We start from the raw sequence: 17,910 nt of genomic DNA, 5'->3' as shown, positions 1-17,910 counted from the left end.
CAGTTCAGACTTATAGGAGAGCTCAAAACAACAGGGTGTCAAATTCATGCAAAAACAAGCAACAAAATGGTTGGAATCTGAATATTGCGTTTATTTAAATACATTAAAATTTGCAATGTAACAAAACTATTGGCATATGAAATTCAAACACCATTTGAATGAACAAAAAAAAAAACATGGCTCACTTCATTTTTCTGAAGCTAGTGTTTGGGTAACACTAGGGTTTAGTTTTACTCTCGGCCACCTCCTGCACTTTGCTCTGTCAACCCCCCCCCCCCCCCGCCCACCCTCCCAATTACATTGTTCACAGACTACTATGTTACAATAAGAGTGCTGAATAGAAATGAGGTAAGAAAGTGGTTTTGAAGGTTACAGAACATGCAGAGACATGCTGAAAACAGTAAAGTAAAAAAAAAGTGAAGGAGGAAAAAAAACACAAAATAAACAAGTGTGCATTTAAAAATAATTTACACAGCTTTGCATCTTTGGTTAAAGGTTGAATGATTTTTCACAGCTTTCTTTCCCCCGGACCCACCCAAATACATTGAAACAAAGAATGGGGGAGGGGGGGTATGGCAATAAAACATTTTCTTTTTCAACAGTGGTTCTCAAACCTTTTAAATTGCAAGGACCCCCATAACTCTTAAGAGGGCACAAATGGAATTTGGTTCAATTTGTGCGCTTTCTGAGTTACTAACCTGTCAGGGTCCATTTGGGGTCCCTGGACCGCACTTTAAGAACCACTGCGATAACCCTATCAGAACTGACGCCGTCATTAACCACTCAAGTCCAATTCATTAAGTCGTCGTGCCGCGAAAATAGCGGAGCTCACAACACGTCACGTGTTGTAGATCAGAAATATTCAAAGAACTACTTGACTGGTTGAAAGGACCTGCTGTGCAGACAGGCTGACATTTCCATTTTGTCACAAGGTGGCGTTCACCTCTACATTTTTAAATGCTAATTCATATCGGGCACCCCACGAAACAATTGTACATTCGTTCGATCTTGACTTATGACTGTGAATGAACAATTCCAGTGAGTTTAAATTTCACTTAGTGTTGAACATTGTCAGAATTCCTTTATTATTGCCTACATTTCATTTTTGTACAATCAATGTAATTCATTATCCCTTGGAAGGGGAGATGCGACCAATCATCTGCAACACTGTAAAAGAAAGAAAATCAAACTGAGGGATGGAGGGAGGGGGAAGGCTTTCGTTGATTTTTTTAAAAACGGGTTCCGTGACATTGTTCTTTAATATGAAAATAGCAGCCCTGTAATAAATAAACATCAACAGTAGAACTCGAGAATGAACGCATGGTGGGGTGGGGGTTGGACACGATGTCAAAGTAACGGCAGCGGCGCTTTGAAAATAGACTCTCTCCCAAACGTCTGAACTTTTTCATGTGAAACATCAAGGCTAAAAATACACTCCCCTTCACCCACTGAAGTTTTCTCTTTAAAAAAATATTCGCTCTCTATTTGACACACATTCTCACTCGTTTTCATTCCTGTCCGCCCCCCCCCCCCCACCTCTCTCTCTCCCCGTTCCCGTGCACCGTGTGGGGTTGGGAGGGCGGGCGGTGGGTTTTGAAGTTCAGTTCGGGTTGCAGCCCCCCAACCCCGCCCCCACGTCCGGTACCAGGCATGGTCTTTAGAAGGAGAAGAGGCAAGTCTTGTCTGGTCCACAGGCTCTGTCCCAGAAAAATCAACCAGTCCAGTACTTCAGCTCAGTGACCAGTGAGTGAAGATCCCCCGCTCCTCATAACCACCACCCCAAAAGTCTGACCCTGACACCCTCAACTCAACGCTTTGTTTGTCCTCTCGGGATGATTGCATTAACACTGGAAAAGGCCCACAGCAAACACGCATACACACACTCACACATACAGTACATACGTACGCAAACACTGGTTGACCCCCGCACACATGCGTGCTTGCGCACTCTTCACATTCGCGCACACACAGAAGCACTGCACTTTTTATGGTCAAGCTGGTGGCTAAGAAGACAAAGTTTGTTTCTGCTTTTTTATTATTAATTCACATATACTAATTGTAATAAGTTGAAGAGCAGGCGCACTTCATCTTTTTAGTTTTTTTTTTTTAATCGTCCATCTAAAGACAGTGGTTCTCAAACTCTTTGATTTCAAGGACCCCCCGCCCCCCCAGTGTTATACATTAGGGCTACGGACCCCCACGCCCCATAACTCAAGAGTACTAATGGAACCGAATGGAGCCGTTTGTACACTGACTTACAGACCCGTAAGGATCTATTTGGTTGCCTAACTATCAATCATTTAACCGGAGACCCTCCCCAGAACCCCCTCAAGGACCCCATGATCGGGGTCGGGGTAGGGGGGGGAGGTCCCCGGACCTCACTTTGAGAACCACTGCTCTAAGAAAGCGGAGTGAGAGGATGTAGCCGTTTCAAGCTGAAGTGACGCTGGGTTGCGGTAGTTGTTGTTGGCCGTTGGGGCCGTTGGGGTCGTTGTGAGGCGGATGAGGCTGTGGTTGAACTTGAGGTGGTGTGAGTTGCTGCGTCGTCGTCGTCTGGGCCTGCAGGTTCAGTCCTTGCTGCTGGGGAGGAGTCCCGGCCGAGGGTAGGGCACCGCCGGTGGAGGACGACTGCACCGAGAGCTGAGAGAGCTGCTCGCTGTTGGCCAGAGACTTCAGCACGGCGTTCTCCCTCTCCAGCATGGAGTTCCGCTCGAACAGCTCCTTGATCTGCTCCTTGAGGACCTCCACCTCCTCGCGCACCGCATACATCAGATGGCTTTTCACCAGATCCTGAGAGGGGGGGACAGAGAGAGAGAGAGAGAGAGAGGGGTTAGTCTTTGAGGTCAGTGGCGAGATAGCGGCTGAGAAGCAGGCGCTTGGATCATGTGCGGTTCATATGGCCAGTTTACGAGGTCTTTTGACACACAACTGACTTTGACACAACCAGAGTAGCATAAGAAAGACGAACTCGTGGCTTTCATTAACCAAGTGTCCATATTCCGGGCATGTCGTGGACATTGGCAAAAAACGAAATAGCTCATCTACAAGGCCATAAGCTGGTAGATGGGCTTTTTTCTGAGAAGAGATTTGGTTTAGAAGGGAAGGGAGACAAGTACAGACCCAATGGGGGACCTAATCTAATGTACATTCAATGAATCTGCTAAACTGGGTAGAAACAACTCAGAAATGTAAAAACAAACTGCATCACAGAACCAGTACAAAGACCTTAGGGTGGTCCTCCATATTGGGATGTTGTATGTGCTTGGTTTGCAAAGCAGTTGGTTGCCTACTTGTTAGGTTTAGGTTTGTTATTGGCCATAATCGCCACTGTTCTACCTAGCCCATACATTGAATTCAGATTTCCTCAGATGTATCAGTAGGTGGAGATCTCTAGTATGGTCGTCTTGAACGCAAAACTCTATACTAGAATTAGTCGTTTTTAACAGATAACAATAAACAAGCAAAAGTGCTTTCTGGGTGTAAAATGTAACAACCTTATCATAAACATATTGGACAGTGTCTAGTAGAGCCAGACAAATCCAGTATACTATCTTTGGTAGTTAAGGTCAGACACACCCTGGGTCTTTGCTGAATTTTCTTAAACATTTATTTTAAGCCCTATATACTTTGTCATACGACAAATAAAAAGGGGAAAAACTCCCATCTACAAGCTCACAAGATCTATTTTGGAAAAACAATTAGAAAACCTTAAGACTTTCGCCTATAAATGACATGCCCATAATTGGGATGCCAGGTTGAAAGCGGTTAACATTCCTTCTTTGAAACATTTTCAAAACGATGACCAAAGAGAAAACGCTAGCATCAATCACAAGAATAACGAGAAAAGGGGTTACTCACCATCGCCTGTTCAATTTTGTTATCGATGGCAACAACACTGGTTCCAGAGGCACTGTAAAACACACATAAGATCACGTTACAATTAATGAAGAGTCAAAGAACATTTAGTCCGAAATATGACCAGTAAATGCTCGATAGAAAACGGTGATGTTCCACATTAGGCTCATCCTAATTACATCCCCATGGCATGATTTTAGGCTAACAGGGCACGTCATCCAATCATTCAACACCTTTACACAACCAGTCACAAAAAAGGAAAACAAAGCAGAAAATCAAGGGCAACCTTTTTTTTGTGTTAGAATGAAGGCGAGTACTCCAATCTGAGTCTGAACCAGTTCCACAAGCAGTTGGATGCAAGCCAGGGCATATAGAATGAACCCCCATCAATCCCCAGCAGCAGCCAAAGTAATGCCATCTCCTGTGCATTAAGAATAGGCCTATTCTAGGTCAGGTCAGAGTTTAGACATGAAAGGAGAGAGGCTCCACGGCACGCTAGTCACAGTTACCACATTGCCACCGCTACTAGTAAAAGATTTAAGGGCGATGTCATACTTGGGGGATTGTGACCCAAAAAATAAAGATCTACCACTACAACAACTGGTTTGAAACATTCAATGAATGAGATCAACATTAAATCCCAAAGGACACCCACTGTACTCAAGATAGATATTACCCCACATTGGATAGGCTACATTATTAATAGTCCATTATTAAACCACCTCCGCAAAAACAAGAGCTACATAACATTTTATACCCAGATTATAACAAGTAATAAAATGGACAAAAATAATATAGTTCACACCAAAAGATGCATGCATGCAACAAGTAATACTGTAGTAGGCTACAACACGATTAGGCACAGAGAAGCTCCGTTGAACACAATTTAAATTCCATCGGAGCAGATCTACAAGGCAAGCTCACAGTCACAACGCACCACGTTGTGGAGATCGGCTGTTGTCGGCAAGTGACTACCGGTACGATGTTATTACTAGGCCTACCTGCGCCGTCCCCTGTAGTAGTGTGACACTATGACGGCCTCGGTAGGATAGCTGTGCGGGAACCCGGGGTAGCATGGCAGTTGGTAGGCGTATGTGCACCGCATGGTCGCTATGGTGGTCGCTGGAGTACCGGGCTGCGAGAGCGAGTGGAGCCAGTGGCAGGTGACAGCTGACTGACAGGCAGCGGGGCGGTGCGCTCTGGTCTCCCGGGAGAAGTGGGCCACCGGGGTGGATCGGAGGCTCGGAGCGCACCGGAGGGCAGGGAGGAGGAGCAGGGTGGGTAGGAGGGAGGCGACTGAACTGAAGTTAACTAGGTCAAAGTCCTGGACTACATTTATAGAAAACATGAAATGTGACCCAGCACGTAGAAGTCATACTGCTCCACACTGACTGCTCCTCGCTCCGCCCTCTTTGTAAATAGCCGTTTTAAACCAGATTCATACTTTGACACACGACGGTGGGTGGTGTAAAAACTACCAGAAAAGATCACAAAGCAGTGGGCTTGCATGTCTGGTATTTTTTGACAGCGCATGACTTAAGATGAGGACAGTGCTCATTCAACACAAATATCGATGTGACCACGTTGTGTCAAATCAGTAATGAGAATGGATTTTAATTGCAATCTCCACATGCGCATTTATGCACAAAACGTGCCGGCTTATCATAAACAACTATTTACGCGACCCGGTCAACGGCATAAATCAATGGTGACCGTGTCAGCAAGACAGAAAACTCACATGCTCGCCTGCTTGTCATTTGACATAGAAAAAAGCAGTTTGGTAGGCCATTGGTCTGACTCTGAGGCCCTAAGGTTTCCCGTCTAACATTCCACTATAGCAAATTCGATTTAAATTCAGATGTCACTGCTTTACATTACAAAAAGGCCCTTTCAATTCACAATATTTTTGTCATACACAATATTACACAGATTGAAAAAGCAGGACATTTTGGTTTTGGGCTTACACCACTACTATACACACACACACACACACACACACACATTAATGTAGCCTAGTATTTACAAAAGCCAAAAACGCTCTCAAGATATGTAGCTCCAGGAAAGGCGGAAAAGCATTCTAGAAACACTATGAAAAACTTTACTTGTAGTAAAGTTGCTTGACAACAATCATGGGAAATTTCGAATGGGTTCTCATAAGGTCATCAGTGTAATCCATGAATAGGCAAGGCAAAATCGAATTAGTACATAAAGTCATAAGTAAAGTAATAAAGTCAGCAGAAATAATAACTGGGAGAATGTTTTGCCTCCCTCCTGCTGCTGATTTTCAGGGGCATTTTTCTCCCATGCATATCTCTCAAACTCAGTGGGTGATAGGTCGGCCACAGTACAAACGTAGAAACACCACCGCCCTCATGTGGTAGGCAGTGGTGCTGAGGGCCATTTTAACAGTTTAAAGGGTTAGTTCATATTTTTGGATTTAAAGTTGTAGGAAAAACTTGCCATTAATATAGTGGTTGCAAAGGTACTATTAATTGATTGCCTGAGTCCCGTGGTGGGAATTCTGGTCAAAACTAGTATCATTTGTATTGTTGACCTATTTCTATCATATAGAGCAACTTTCGTTCAACTTTGACCCCTCCAATATCTCTACGCCAGCAGCGGCACTAAAACATAGTTCCATGTGACAGAAGGGTCAAAGTTGAACGAAAGTTGCTCCATATGGTAGAAATAGGTCAACAACACAAATGACTAGTTTTGTGGATTAAGTAAATTTTAATGAGTGGCCCCCAGTGCGCCCCCACCAAATGTCCGGAACCACTATATTAATGCCAAGTATTTCCTAGTATTACTACAGCTTTCCAAAGATCTGAACAAGCCCTTTAACTACACTTCTACAAGCTCACAATAATACCTTTAACCTCAAATCTTCTCTTGTGGGGACTCTAGCACAAAATCTATTCGGATGGGGGTCTGTAACTCCACGGCCAAAATACATATAATTTTGGGGTGGGTGTGTGTCCTTGACGTGAGTATGTTTGAGAACCACTCCTTTCACAAGACATTCTGTTCCTGAACATCCAATTTAAAGTGTCCCAGACGAACGGAAGCTGATGGCTATCAGCAGCCTCCCTGCGCTGCGCTGCACTGTGCTGCGCTGCGCTGAGGGGAAAAGGAATGTTGCTCATACCTCCGCTGCTGTAGAATACCTGTCTGTCACTCACTGGCTTCTTTTGTTCAGAGAAATGCCTTTGATCAGCCACGTCAGATGACGGCAATGCAAACATGTCACAGGGTCGATGCCGACGCAGAGCCAAAAGTTAAATAAAGACAACGCAATAAGTTGTCGACTTAAACACTCAAACATTTTATGAGATAGTACTTACTCAAAACTAAGTATTGCCACCCACCAATGTACACTACGCTATTTTTTGTAGGTCTTATTTCTATTACTTATATATAAGCTGGGGGGAGGCTGTGTAAACCTAAAATTCACCCCTGACTGTACTAAAATGTGTGTTTAATTAGACCAGGGCGTCACACACAGACCCTTCCTATGGAGACTATAGGCTTTCCTGACCTCAGGGAGTTCTCAATCAGTATGACAGGACCCATTTGTCGACCTATTTTTATGGGTTGTGAGAAAATAACTTTATTCCTTGTTTCAAAAGATTTTTTAAAAATACAAAAAATACAAAAATACAGGAATCCAAGAAAATCCATACATTTCCCCACCAAAAAAATAGCAGATGTACAAGCTCACAACACGTTGTGAGCTTGGACAACTGCTATTTTCACTAATTTGGGTGCCGGGGAGATGTCAAATTTCTGTTTTGGGTCTTGGGTTGAAAGGTTTGGGAACCACTGGACTAAAAGACTCTCCACGCTCCATAGACGCACGGACTTGGAGTATTATCGACTAAATACTGTAGTTTAGTTATTAACCACTTCACCCTGTATTACTTAGTTGTACAGTGGCAACGTTACGTACAAAAATAGAGAAAAGAGTCGATCTTCAAGCTCACAACGCGTCAAGCTAGTAGATCTGCTGTAGAGACCTGCAGATGGCGGATTTAGCTGCGGTTAACCGCCGTTTAGGGTGGATTTGGGTCATTAAAATATATTATAAATTAATATTGTCTACACTGAAATTGAACAGTCCTGGTTTGACACTAAAACTGGACACTTTATTTAGCAGAAAGCAGTCATTCTTAACCACTTTAACCCTGGTGGCCCTATTTTGGGAATGTCAATATAGGAATGTCATTATAGCAAACATAGCAGATCTACAAGCTCGCACACACATCACGATGTTTCTCAGCTTCTGCATAGATTATTTTTGCCATTTGTCGTAGGATGAAGTATATAGGGCTTAAGTGGTTAATATTGGCCCAGCACTCTATGCATGCACTCTCTACACTATATTTTTGGGGGGCTTAATTTGGGGATAATTAATGTCAAAATGCACCCGACATGATGAATGACGACCAGCTAATATTAAAATAAATATATAATTAATTGTGGTGGCACCGGTGCTGAATATAGAGGACAACCTGAATGCGCATGCTGTGGCCGAGAGAGAGTGCTCTCTATGGCGAAGATCTCAAAATAACAGTGGGTTTAGAGTGTGTATGAAAGCAACACACACTGAGCAGTGGAGCGTGAGAGAGACAGTCGCATCTATGTTCCCGATTGAGACTTGCAGGGGGGACGGGGGGACGACGACAGATGACGAGGATGAGTGTTTACTCCTTTTAATTAGAGATGTCTGGAAAACACAAACACACAAGATGATGGGAGGTAGAGGAAAGGGAAAGAAAGCTTTCTGGACAGTATGCAACCAAGCATTTTCTGTTATCTGTACTTTGGTTTGTATTTTTGGATACTTGCGACCTTCACTCAACCACATTCCAATGGCAAAATTTCAAAAAAACATTTGTAGCTTGGGGGAAACTGTGCATTATTATTAACCACATACTTCAAATAATGAAAATAGCCGAATCACAAGCTCACAATGCGTAGCGAATTTCACTTGTAGTCGAGGGAGTATCTCTATACTTTGCCTCAAGTACTGGGGATGCGTACTATGTCCTCCCCCGTGTCATGATTGAAGATGGAGAATGAATGGATAGCTTAAAGGACAACTTTAGTTTTTTTCAACCAAGGTTCATGTTTTAGGTTATTAGAGAAAATAAAAGGTGAGTGTAATTTTTGAGTGGTGCAACCACTCCAAGGACCAGCTTTTGAGTGGTGAAACCACTCCAAGGAACAGCTTTTTCCGTGTTGACCTATGTATGTGACGTTCACCTATGTATGTGACATTCACCTATGAGCATCATATAATGAGTACCAGTAGGGGCGCTGTTGCCTGTTAATGAGAGAGAGAGTAAGAGAGAGAGTGAGAGAGAGCAAAAGGGGGGAGAGAGAGGGGAGTTGCACCACTCGGTTCACACGGGTGTGATTCTTTTTTCATTTGCTGCTTTCTTTCGTTTTACACAGTGTGGCTTCCCCCCAGTAGGCTATCTTCACATTCAGTAGATCCTGTGATCTTCTGTGGTCATGTAATTTCTTGGGGTCTAGTAGGACTCTAGTAAATAATAATAAAAATAATCGCTATACAATTTTGTAAAGAAATACATATTTAGCCCCATGCTCGAATGCCCCCGCCCCCCTGTCAAAAACGGCTAAAATCCCTAAAACGAAAGAAAGCAGCAAATGAAAAAATAAAATTACACTCATCTTTTACTTTCTCTAATAGCCTAAAACATGAACCGTGGTTGAAAAAAACTAAAGTTGTCCTTTAAGTACAGTAGTAAATGTACTCCATTACTGTACAGATGGATGGGCTGGTTATTCTCACAACTTCTAGGCAGTTTACTGGAGTTCACTCTGGATTTATAAATGTACACAGGTTTAAGCAGAGGTAACCTGACTCCAGATTGCAGCAGTATTGAGTTCAACAGTTCCCTCCTCCTACCTTGATCTCTCTCTCACACAAATATATTGTGTGAGATATCTCCATAATAATTTTGAGTTGTAGTCTTGTTAGCTTGTGTTTACATTTGCGCTGCGCAGCTATAATACGTCACCAGTCTCGCGTTGATCCCGCCTCTACCGGCCGCATATCCCTCCGATCAGATTTTGTTCTGAGTACATCATCTCTCCCCGAGAGAGACCAGACGGGAGCAGGAGGAGGAACTCGCTGGTGGAGTCAAGTTAAGGCAGAGGTTCACTACACGTGAACAGTTCCAAGCTAACAAGAACAATTAGATGGGAAACATTGGCGCCATGTCATCACAATTAATCACATCGATACAGTATGTGTGGCTGTCAGGTGGAAACCTTGTACTACTTCCAAAACTGTTACTTTACAGGAAAGGGAAAAATAAGGAAGAACAAGAGTTCCAATTGATCCAATAATGTAGGTATTATTTAGCCTTGTTAATACTTTCATTGGATATATATATATATATATATATATATATATACACATACATATATATATATATATATATATATACACACACACACACACACACACACACACACACACACAGCCAGACTTAACCACTTTCAATATGGCGTCCCTATTTACTTTCTTGGCTCTACATTCTACAAGCTCAGAATGCGTAAACATTGCCGCTGTGAGCCTTCATTTAAATAATCGCCATCGAGTCAAAGACTTGAAATAATGGTGATATTGATTTTAAGTCATATATCCTAGCCCTATATCCCGGTTGTTCAGCTTCAGGTTCCTCACCCAGCAGCTCTGTGGCAGCGATGAGAGAGGTTCAAGGAGCCCAGGAAACACCTCTGAGACTCAACAAGGACAGCATGATGCGCCATAGATGCAAACTGACACTTTAGTCAATGAGAACCAAATGGACCAGCTTATGAATTAACAGTAGTTGTAATGACTGCGACCATTGTTAGATAATTGGTTCAGGAAGATAAAACAAGATGCATCACATTCTGATGTGTCTTTGATGTGCACACTATATAATTATATTGTATTTAAAGAACACAGACATGTTCTGCCCGGGCTGCACTCTCTCTAGCAGATTTGTCAGGTTTCAGGCAACTAGCCAACCTGGTCACAAATGTACTGTGGGCCGGATGGCTGACGTAGCAGTCCGGCACCTAGGCTGCTAATGCAGCTCGACAGCGTGTTGCTGGTTCGAATCTCGATCCTGAGATTCCCCCCCATCTCTCTCTCTCCACATTTTTTGACAGTCTACTCACTGTATTCTATCAACTAAAGGCAAAAACTGTCTTTAAGAAATGTACTCTGTGCTATTTAGACGCCTCAATTAAATTATATAGCGTGCGCGTCTGAAAAGCAAGAGACCAGAAAACAGAGTGCGATGTGTCTTCTGTTATTTTCCTGAACAGATTATTGAATGCAGGTTGCCATCATTAAAATACAATGTGTATTCATTATGCTTGTCCATCCGTGGAACTTTCAGCTCCAGATCGTCTCCCAGTGCCTGTCGAATCTGCCAGCTGGAACCGCAGGACCACGTTACGTGATGTTTCTGTCCAGTCCTCCTTTTATAATAGTCCTTGGAGGAGTGGAGGAAAAACTGCCCCCCCCTCTTAGCATCATCATCAGGACATGTGATGGGCTACTGGTGGGTCTGTTGCTATGGTGATCAGTAAACAACAAACAGTGATATTATTCTGATTTATTATCGCTGCCATTTACACCCATAGCTTCTCTCCCCGTGTTCTCTTCCCTCCGTGCCAGGAGCTAAGCAAGATAAACAGCACTGAAGATTATTCAAAATGTAAGAAAGTAAATCAGCACGTTTGATGGCCTGGAGTCAGAACGGAGTAGAGGAGCAGCTGATCATGTAGTTAAGTCTTGTTTGATCGTGGGTTTGGTCGTTACTGCTCGCTTAAAGGGACACTTCACCCCTTTTGCAACCAGATCTTATATAATTGATGTTTGGGAGACAAGAAACTCTTTCCTGGGGTTTTTATGTGGGTATTACGTAAATACGTGTTTTTACATATTTTAGTATTTAAAAGTGTCCATGAACTCACTTCCCTCCTGGACTACCATTCCCATAATGCTTTGGTGCACTGCTCCTCCTTGTGGATACGGGGAGGGCTGTCTTACTGAGACAATGTAGTCCAGGAAGTAAGTGAGGCCAGTGTCCATGACATCATGGAGTCCATGGAAATATGACACTGATGAAGGCTGCATAGCCGAAACGTTTGTCTATTATTCACTATGCAAGAATAAAAACTAAAGCAGTTCTTGCTGTGTATGACCCATCACCGTTATTTCTATCACTTTGAAATACTAAAATATCAAAAAACACATTTCCCATATAAAAACCCCAGGAAAGTGTTTATTGTCTCCCAAACATCATTAAAATAAGGTTGCAAAAGGATTGGTTGCAAAATTATTTTTACTTACATCAAAGTAGCAAATGCAATACTAACTATATAGCAATATAGCTACAGAGTATAAAATAGTCCTTAATGTTTGCTTTTTTAAATTAATAATCTGAACCTGTAACTAAAGTTGTCAAATAATGGAGTGGAGTAAAAGGTCAAATATTGTCTACATGGAAATTGAGCCACATTACAGTCATGGCTCAAAATTCTACTGAAGTAGTGTGCTGAAATGTACGTACGTAGTTACATTCCACGTATGTCAGCTGCACAGGCACTATCCACAGCCAACCAAGAGGGAACAACAACTGGGATGAAGGCCAACATGGTGGCTTTCACACTGGCCCACGGTACGAACTCACAGAGTGAACTAGATAGAACAACTTCCGAAAACAACTGGTACTAGGGAGGACGCCCGGGAGTGGGTGGCAGTGTGGAACTCAAGCACAAGATTGCCTGGTTAGTGCCCCACCACTCCCTGATACAACATGATCTCATTTAAACCTCATGGGCCTCGTGTTAAAGAGCTGAGAGCTTGTAAGCTTGAACCGCTGACTTTAAAAAATGTGTTGCTGAACATCACAGTAAAGCCACGTTACAGTACCTCGCGGGTTTTACCTGCGCATAAGACAAACAAAAAAAGAAAACGCTTTCTGTTGGCGAGCCAGAGGCCCAGAGGGATAAAGGGCTGGGCTCACACATCAAACGGAGCGCTGCCATGGGTTGAGCCGTGTGCTTATCGCCGTCACTCATTGCACAACCCGTTGCAAACTCTTCTGTAAAGTTTACCTTGTGCAATAGCAACACTGACATGGAGATTGCATTCAACCATACTGCTTCTGCTATGAAGTTATTTTAGGGGCCAGAGGGAAGTATGTTAAAGGACGCAGTAGAGCATTGGTTCTCAAACGTTGTGCCACTCCGTGAGACAAGGCCAGGTGTGCCATTAGGATTTTGTGACATCCACAATTGTTTTCTACACAAATATTCTATTCTGAAGGGGGACCCTGGCACAAAACCTTTTCAGATCGGGGTTCCTTTGTGGCCAAATATATCAATTTTGGGGTCCTTGGCATGACATGGTTTGAGAACGACTGCTGTACTGTACATAGTACGTATGTCCTGGAGGCACTGAGGATGGAAAACTGGCGGACATGGAATAGCGATCATTCCTTGCCTCTAGCTAAACTGTCAACATACCCAACTATATCCCCTATGAGGTCACTTTAGTCACAGAGTAAAGAAACCTTGTATCAGCCTAATTAAAACTTTTTGAGTGTTGTGCAAAAGTAGTGAAAATAGCCTATCCACAAGCTATATCAGTACTGCACATTTCCAAATACAGATGCAAATTACATGCCATAAAATGTATTTTGATGCTGTTGGGCAGAAACCTCTTATCTCCATATTATTTTAACTTTGTCTGTAAATTAATGCCATACTTGATTATACTACACAAACATAAAAGTATCAAAAGCAGCAGAACTGCAAGGGTGAAATGTGGCAGCTAGCGCCCCTCAAAAAACGGCAAAGTAGCCGATCTGCAAGCTCTGAACTTCGCTTCAACTTGCTTTGTTCAGCTATTATTGTAGATTTCCGTCTTACACAAACATTAAATTCCCATTAACAATGAATGGAGAATTTATGTCATATGTAGATGAGCAAATCGGCTTAGTGTCTATTTTTGTCCTACACAAACATTAAATTCCCATTGACAATGAATGGATAATTTTACACCATAGTGTACCACTACCCTATGTGACTAAAGGGGTTAGCAGTTATTTATTGTTATGTCTACATGCTATGCATCTATGCTAGCTGTGCTAGTCTATGTGACTTTCCTCTTCTACCCCAGAATTGAAACCCGTTTCTCGCGCTGTGTTGAAATGTGTTGAAATGTTTAATAACATTGAGCTAATAGAGCCTACCTGCTTGCTCAGGGGATAAATTGAATCTTGACCTTTGACACGATCTAAATGTCTCAATAGAAGAGCAGGGAAACAAATTACAACCACCTATAAGTTATATTGTATTAACATACCATAAAGAATGGACAAAATTACATATTCATTCATCAAAAGAAGTTACAAAGTGCTGCTTTAACAGAGTAGACCGGCTTTTTTAACTATATTCTACTCAGGCTTATGTGAAAACCCCAGACAGTTTTTAAGTTGCTCGATTCAGTATTTATATATTCGATATTCATTTTAGCTGCCCCTTCCATAAAAAAACCTTCATTTTAACCACAAAAACACCTGTCCTTTCAGTTAGTCATCAGAAAAAAGGACAGGTTTTCGATCATGGTTAAAATGCTGTTTGAAGTTACAATGGGTTTGTAATTGTATAGGAAGGGGCGGAGCAGCTAAAATATATCTAAATACTGAATCAAGCAACATAAACACTGTCTGGGGTATTCACATAAGCCTGAGTAGACAATGAAATGATTTAAATTTAAAGTGAAATTTCCCTTAAGGCTTCCTAAATATTGAACTAGTGAAAAGTATTAAGAGCTTGTGTGACTAAATCACAACTACATTTTTAATTTCCTGAAAAGTAATTTTGGACATAAAAGCTTTCCACCTGACAGCAACGAAAGGCTTTCTCCCTTTAGCACGTTGGGGCATGTGATAAAGTGAGCTCAAAGCTCAAACAAGTAAGGCCTGGCCCTGGACACATGCTAAAGGCACCGGAGGTGGGGCTGCTAGTGCTACCTATGAGGCCTTCACACCAGCTTTTAACACAAACACATTAACACAATGGCAGTAACTCAATCACGTGACCAAAATATGATAAGCAAAATTCTTCTGAGCTTATGCGATTGCGTTCGTGTACGATAACAAGGTTGACAGAACACCCCGTCAAAAGAACGCCGTCAATCTTGGCCTTACAATTTGGTTAATGCTTCAACTCAATTGTTATCAGCTCCAAAAACATAATAATCAAATACTTCAATCAGATACTTGAAATGAAATGTTTATGTAAACTAAAAGTCACTGAAAGATTATGAATATAAAGTCATTTAAAATGATGATAAGTAATGTATGCAATGGCTACAGCAGCGCATCAGACGTGAGTGGTTCTGTGGTTATATGGAAATAGTTCAGATTCATTCCCAGCTCCTTCTATCATTAAGTGTCCTTGAGCAAGGCACCAAACCCCAAGGCCTCATTTAGATCTGCCATTGTTCAAATAGCTGAAGTATAAAACAGGGCTTAACCCATTTAGGCCTGACCTCGAAATAAAAATAAAAAATCTAAATCCTCCAGTTTTCTGAAATAAATATTTTCACGATTCTTCAAAAATAGCAGACCTACAAGCTTGTAGCGTGCCACTCGGTGGCGCACTATGAGATTGTAGATCTGCTATTTTTCAATAGCTAAAGCATATCATAATGCTAACACCAAAAGGGGTTCCTTCCCGCCCAAAATGGGTTTAAAGCTGCACTATGTAACTTTTCCTCTTCTACCCCGGATTTGAACCCGGTTTCCTGTGCAAGTGCTGAAATGAACATTGAGCTAAAAGGGCCGGCCTACTTGTTCAGAGGATAAACTGAATCTTGACCTGGCTGGTAGGTCAACATTTGTATCAGATCCTGTGTATACTTAGGTGAGACAGACAGGACCTTTGACACGATCTACGTGTCTCAATAAAAGAGCAGGGAATCTCTACTTTTGTATACACTACTATACAGATTGGAAGAAATTACATAACATTGTATTCATTAATAAAAGTTACATAGTTAATTGGTTCATGTAATAATAATAATTAGGAACTAAAGTTTTAAAATAAATTCTAGTGGAGAATAAATGTACAATATTTGCTTCTGAGATGCAGTGGAGAAGAAGACATATTCAATGGACAATTGCACATCACAATAAATTAAAATTAAAGAACCTCAAAATCAAGTACAGTACTTGAGTAAATATACTTGGTTACAGTTACTTGACACCACTGCCTACGAAGTCCTTACTCATCTTTTTGCCTACTGCAACAAACCCCAGCCTCTGGCAGAACTAGTACACCATGCCCACAGACATCACCGTTTGAAATCGGAAGTGAAGCACACTGCACTCAGCAACGTCGCGTCGACCACATCTTCAAAGCTGGTTAAGGTACGGTGGCACGGCATAGCCCAGAGAGAGAGAGAATGAGACGACCTCAGACAAGACATACAACAAGGCACATGAAACCCCCAGACATATTTTTACTTTTGACAGGTGGAAATGGATGCTGTGGTGATGGAACTTATATAAGCTACAACAGAAAGAGCAAGTTATGGTTGGTATGATTATGAAATTGTGTGTACAGTTCCTCAGTGGCTGGTGATTGGTGTGTCAGCTGAACATTTCTCTTCTAAAAACAAAACGGTTTCATTTCCCGTCACCCACAATATGGTTTCAACTTTCAAGTGCTTCCCTTTTCATTTTTAGGAATCTGAAGAATGTTTAGCCCTCTCCAAAGCTCCTGATTCACACTAAAGCTACAGCGCTGAGGGGCGAGGTCATCTGTTGAGAGCCCGTTTCCGCCCTTGAGCTGGCCAGGTAATGCACCAGTAAAAACACCTGACAGAGCTATGTAGGGATTGTGTGCAGCGATTAATTTCCCTAGCGGTTAAATAATGATTTTGTACAAAACAAGTTCACAATCACAACACACCAACCTGTTGAGAGCTTGTAGATCGGCTTGTAACCCTGGCAAGTATAAACCAGCCCACAATCGAATAAATAAAATGGTCTTTCTCACTTCACCGAGTGTGGACGTGTACTCCAGCAAACAGTGTGCAGCCACTGTGTTTACTTTGGGAAAGGTAGTACCCCCGCCCATGAGCCCATGACCGTGAGCCTGGCAGACTCCACTTTACAGTGTTGAAAATGGCATGGGTGAATGTTACCATGAGCACTTCAGGAAGAAGGTGAGATACTCGAGTATAAGAATAAAGTACAGAATAAAAGCGTTTGGCCAATTAAAATAGTTGATACGGCCTGGGCCGGCCGAGCGGTCCAGGCACCTAGGCTGGTAATTCGAGTCCCGATCCCGACGACCTTTGCTGCGTGTCTTCCCCTTTCCCATCTCTCTCCCCCTTTCCTGTCAAACTACTGTAATCTATCAATAAAAAAGGCAAAAAAGACCCCAGAAATATATATTAAAAAAGGGAAAAAAGGTTGATAAGACTAGTAGTTAGTGAACTTCTAGTAGGGACTAGACACTTGTATAACCGTTTAGCTAATTGACTAGCCAGTAGCCACGCATATCTTCAGAGGTATGCATGTGGTTTTCCTGTTAATTACAGATAGACATAGAAGTCGGATTTGCCCTTTGAAGACTGAAGTTCAATGGACTAGTCACTGCCGGAAAACGGTGACTCAGTTGAGATGGTGACGTGCCAGGAACAAGATATTGCTCACTTTTTTTTGTGTGGCGGCCCGGCCTAGTGCCTACTACTGTTAGCATGCAAGCACTCGTTAGACACTGAAGCACTCACAGCTGAGAGGGACGGGTCCAACACAACCTGTAACAACAATTAGTTGACACTTTGTGTTGCTACAGGGGGAAGAAAGGTGGCAGAAAGAAAGCGACAGAGAGCACGAGAGAGGGAGAGACCACGAGAAAAAGAAAGAGCGACTGTTGCGAAGTCTATTGGCCAATACTTCCTCGATGCCAGGCTTTAGTTTCCAAATCCCGTCCATGCACATG

At 42.4% G+C, this 17,910-nt stretch overlaps 1 protein-coding gene across 2 annotated transcripts in view; it reads right to left on the bottom strand.

The window, feature by feature from the left end:
- Window positions 1–294: 294 nt before the first annotated feature.
- The window catches only part of LOC308325705 (TSC22 domain family protein 2-like), a 33,274-nt gene continuing 15,658 nt past the window's right edge, over window positions 295–17,910 (bottom strand). For both annotated transcript variants that reach the window (XM_080778348.1, XM_080778349.1), the window contains 2 exons: window positions 3,859–3,910; window positions 295–2,790 (listed from right to left, as the gene is read on the bottom strand). In XM_080778348.1, the coding sequence (XP_080634474.1) occupies window positions 2,431–2,790; window positions 3,859–3,910 (412 nt within the window). In that variant the 3' untranslated portion in view covers window positions 295–2,430. The remainder of the gene's footprint in view (window positions 2,791–3,858; window positions 3,911–17,910) is intronic.

Source organism: Protomyctophum bolini (genome assembly GCF_963924005.1).
Source record: "Protomyctophum bolini genome assembly, chromosome: 12".
Classification (NCBI taxonomy): domain Eukaryota; kingdom Metazoa; phylum Chordata; class Actinopteri; order Myctophiformes; family Myctophidae; genus Protomyctophum; species Protomyctophum bolini.
Note: the sequence above shows the minus strand (reverse complement) of the source record. Positions and strands in the feature narration are given on the sequence as shown.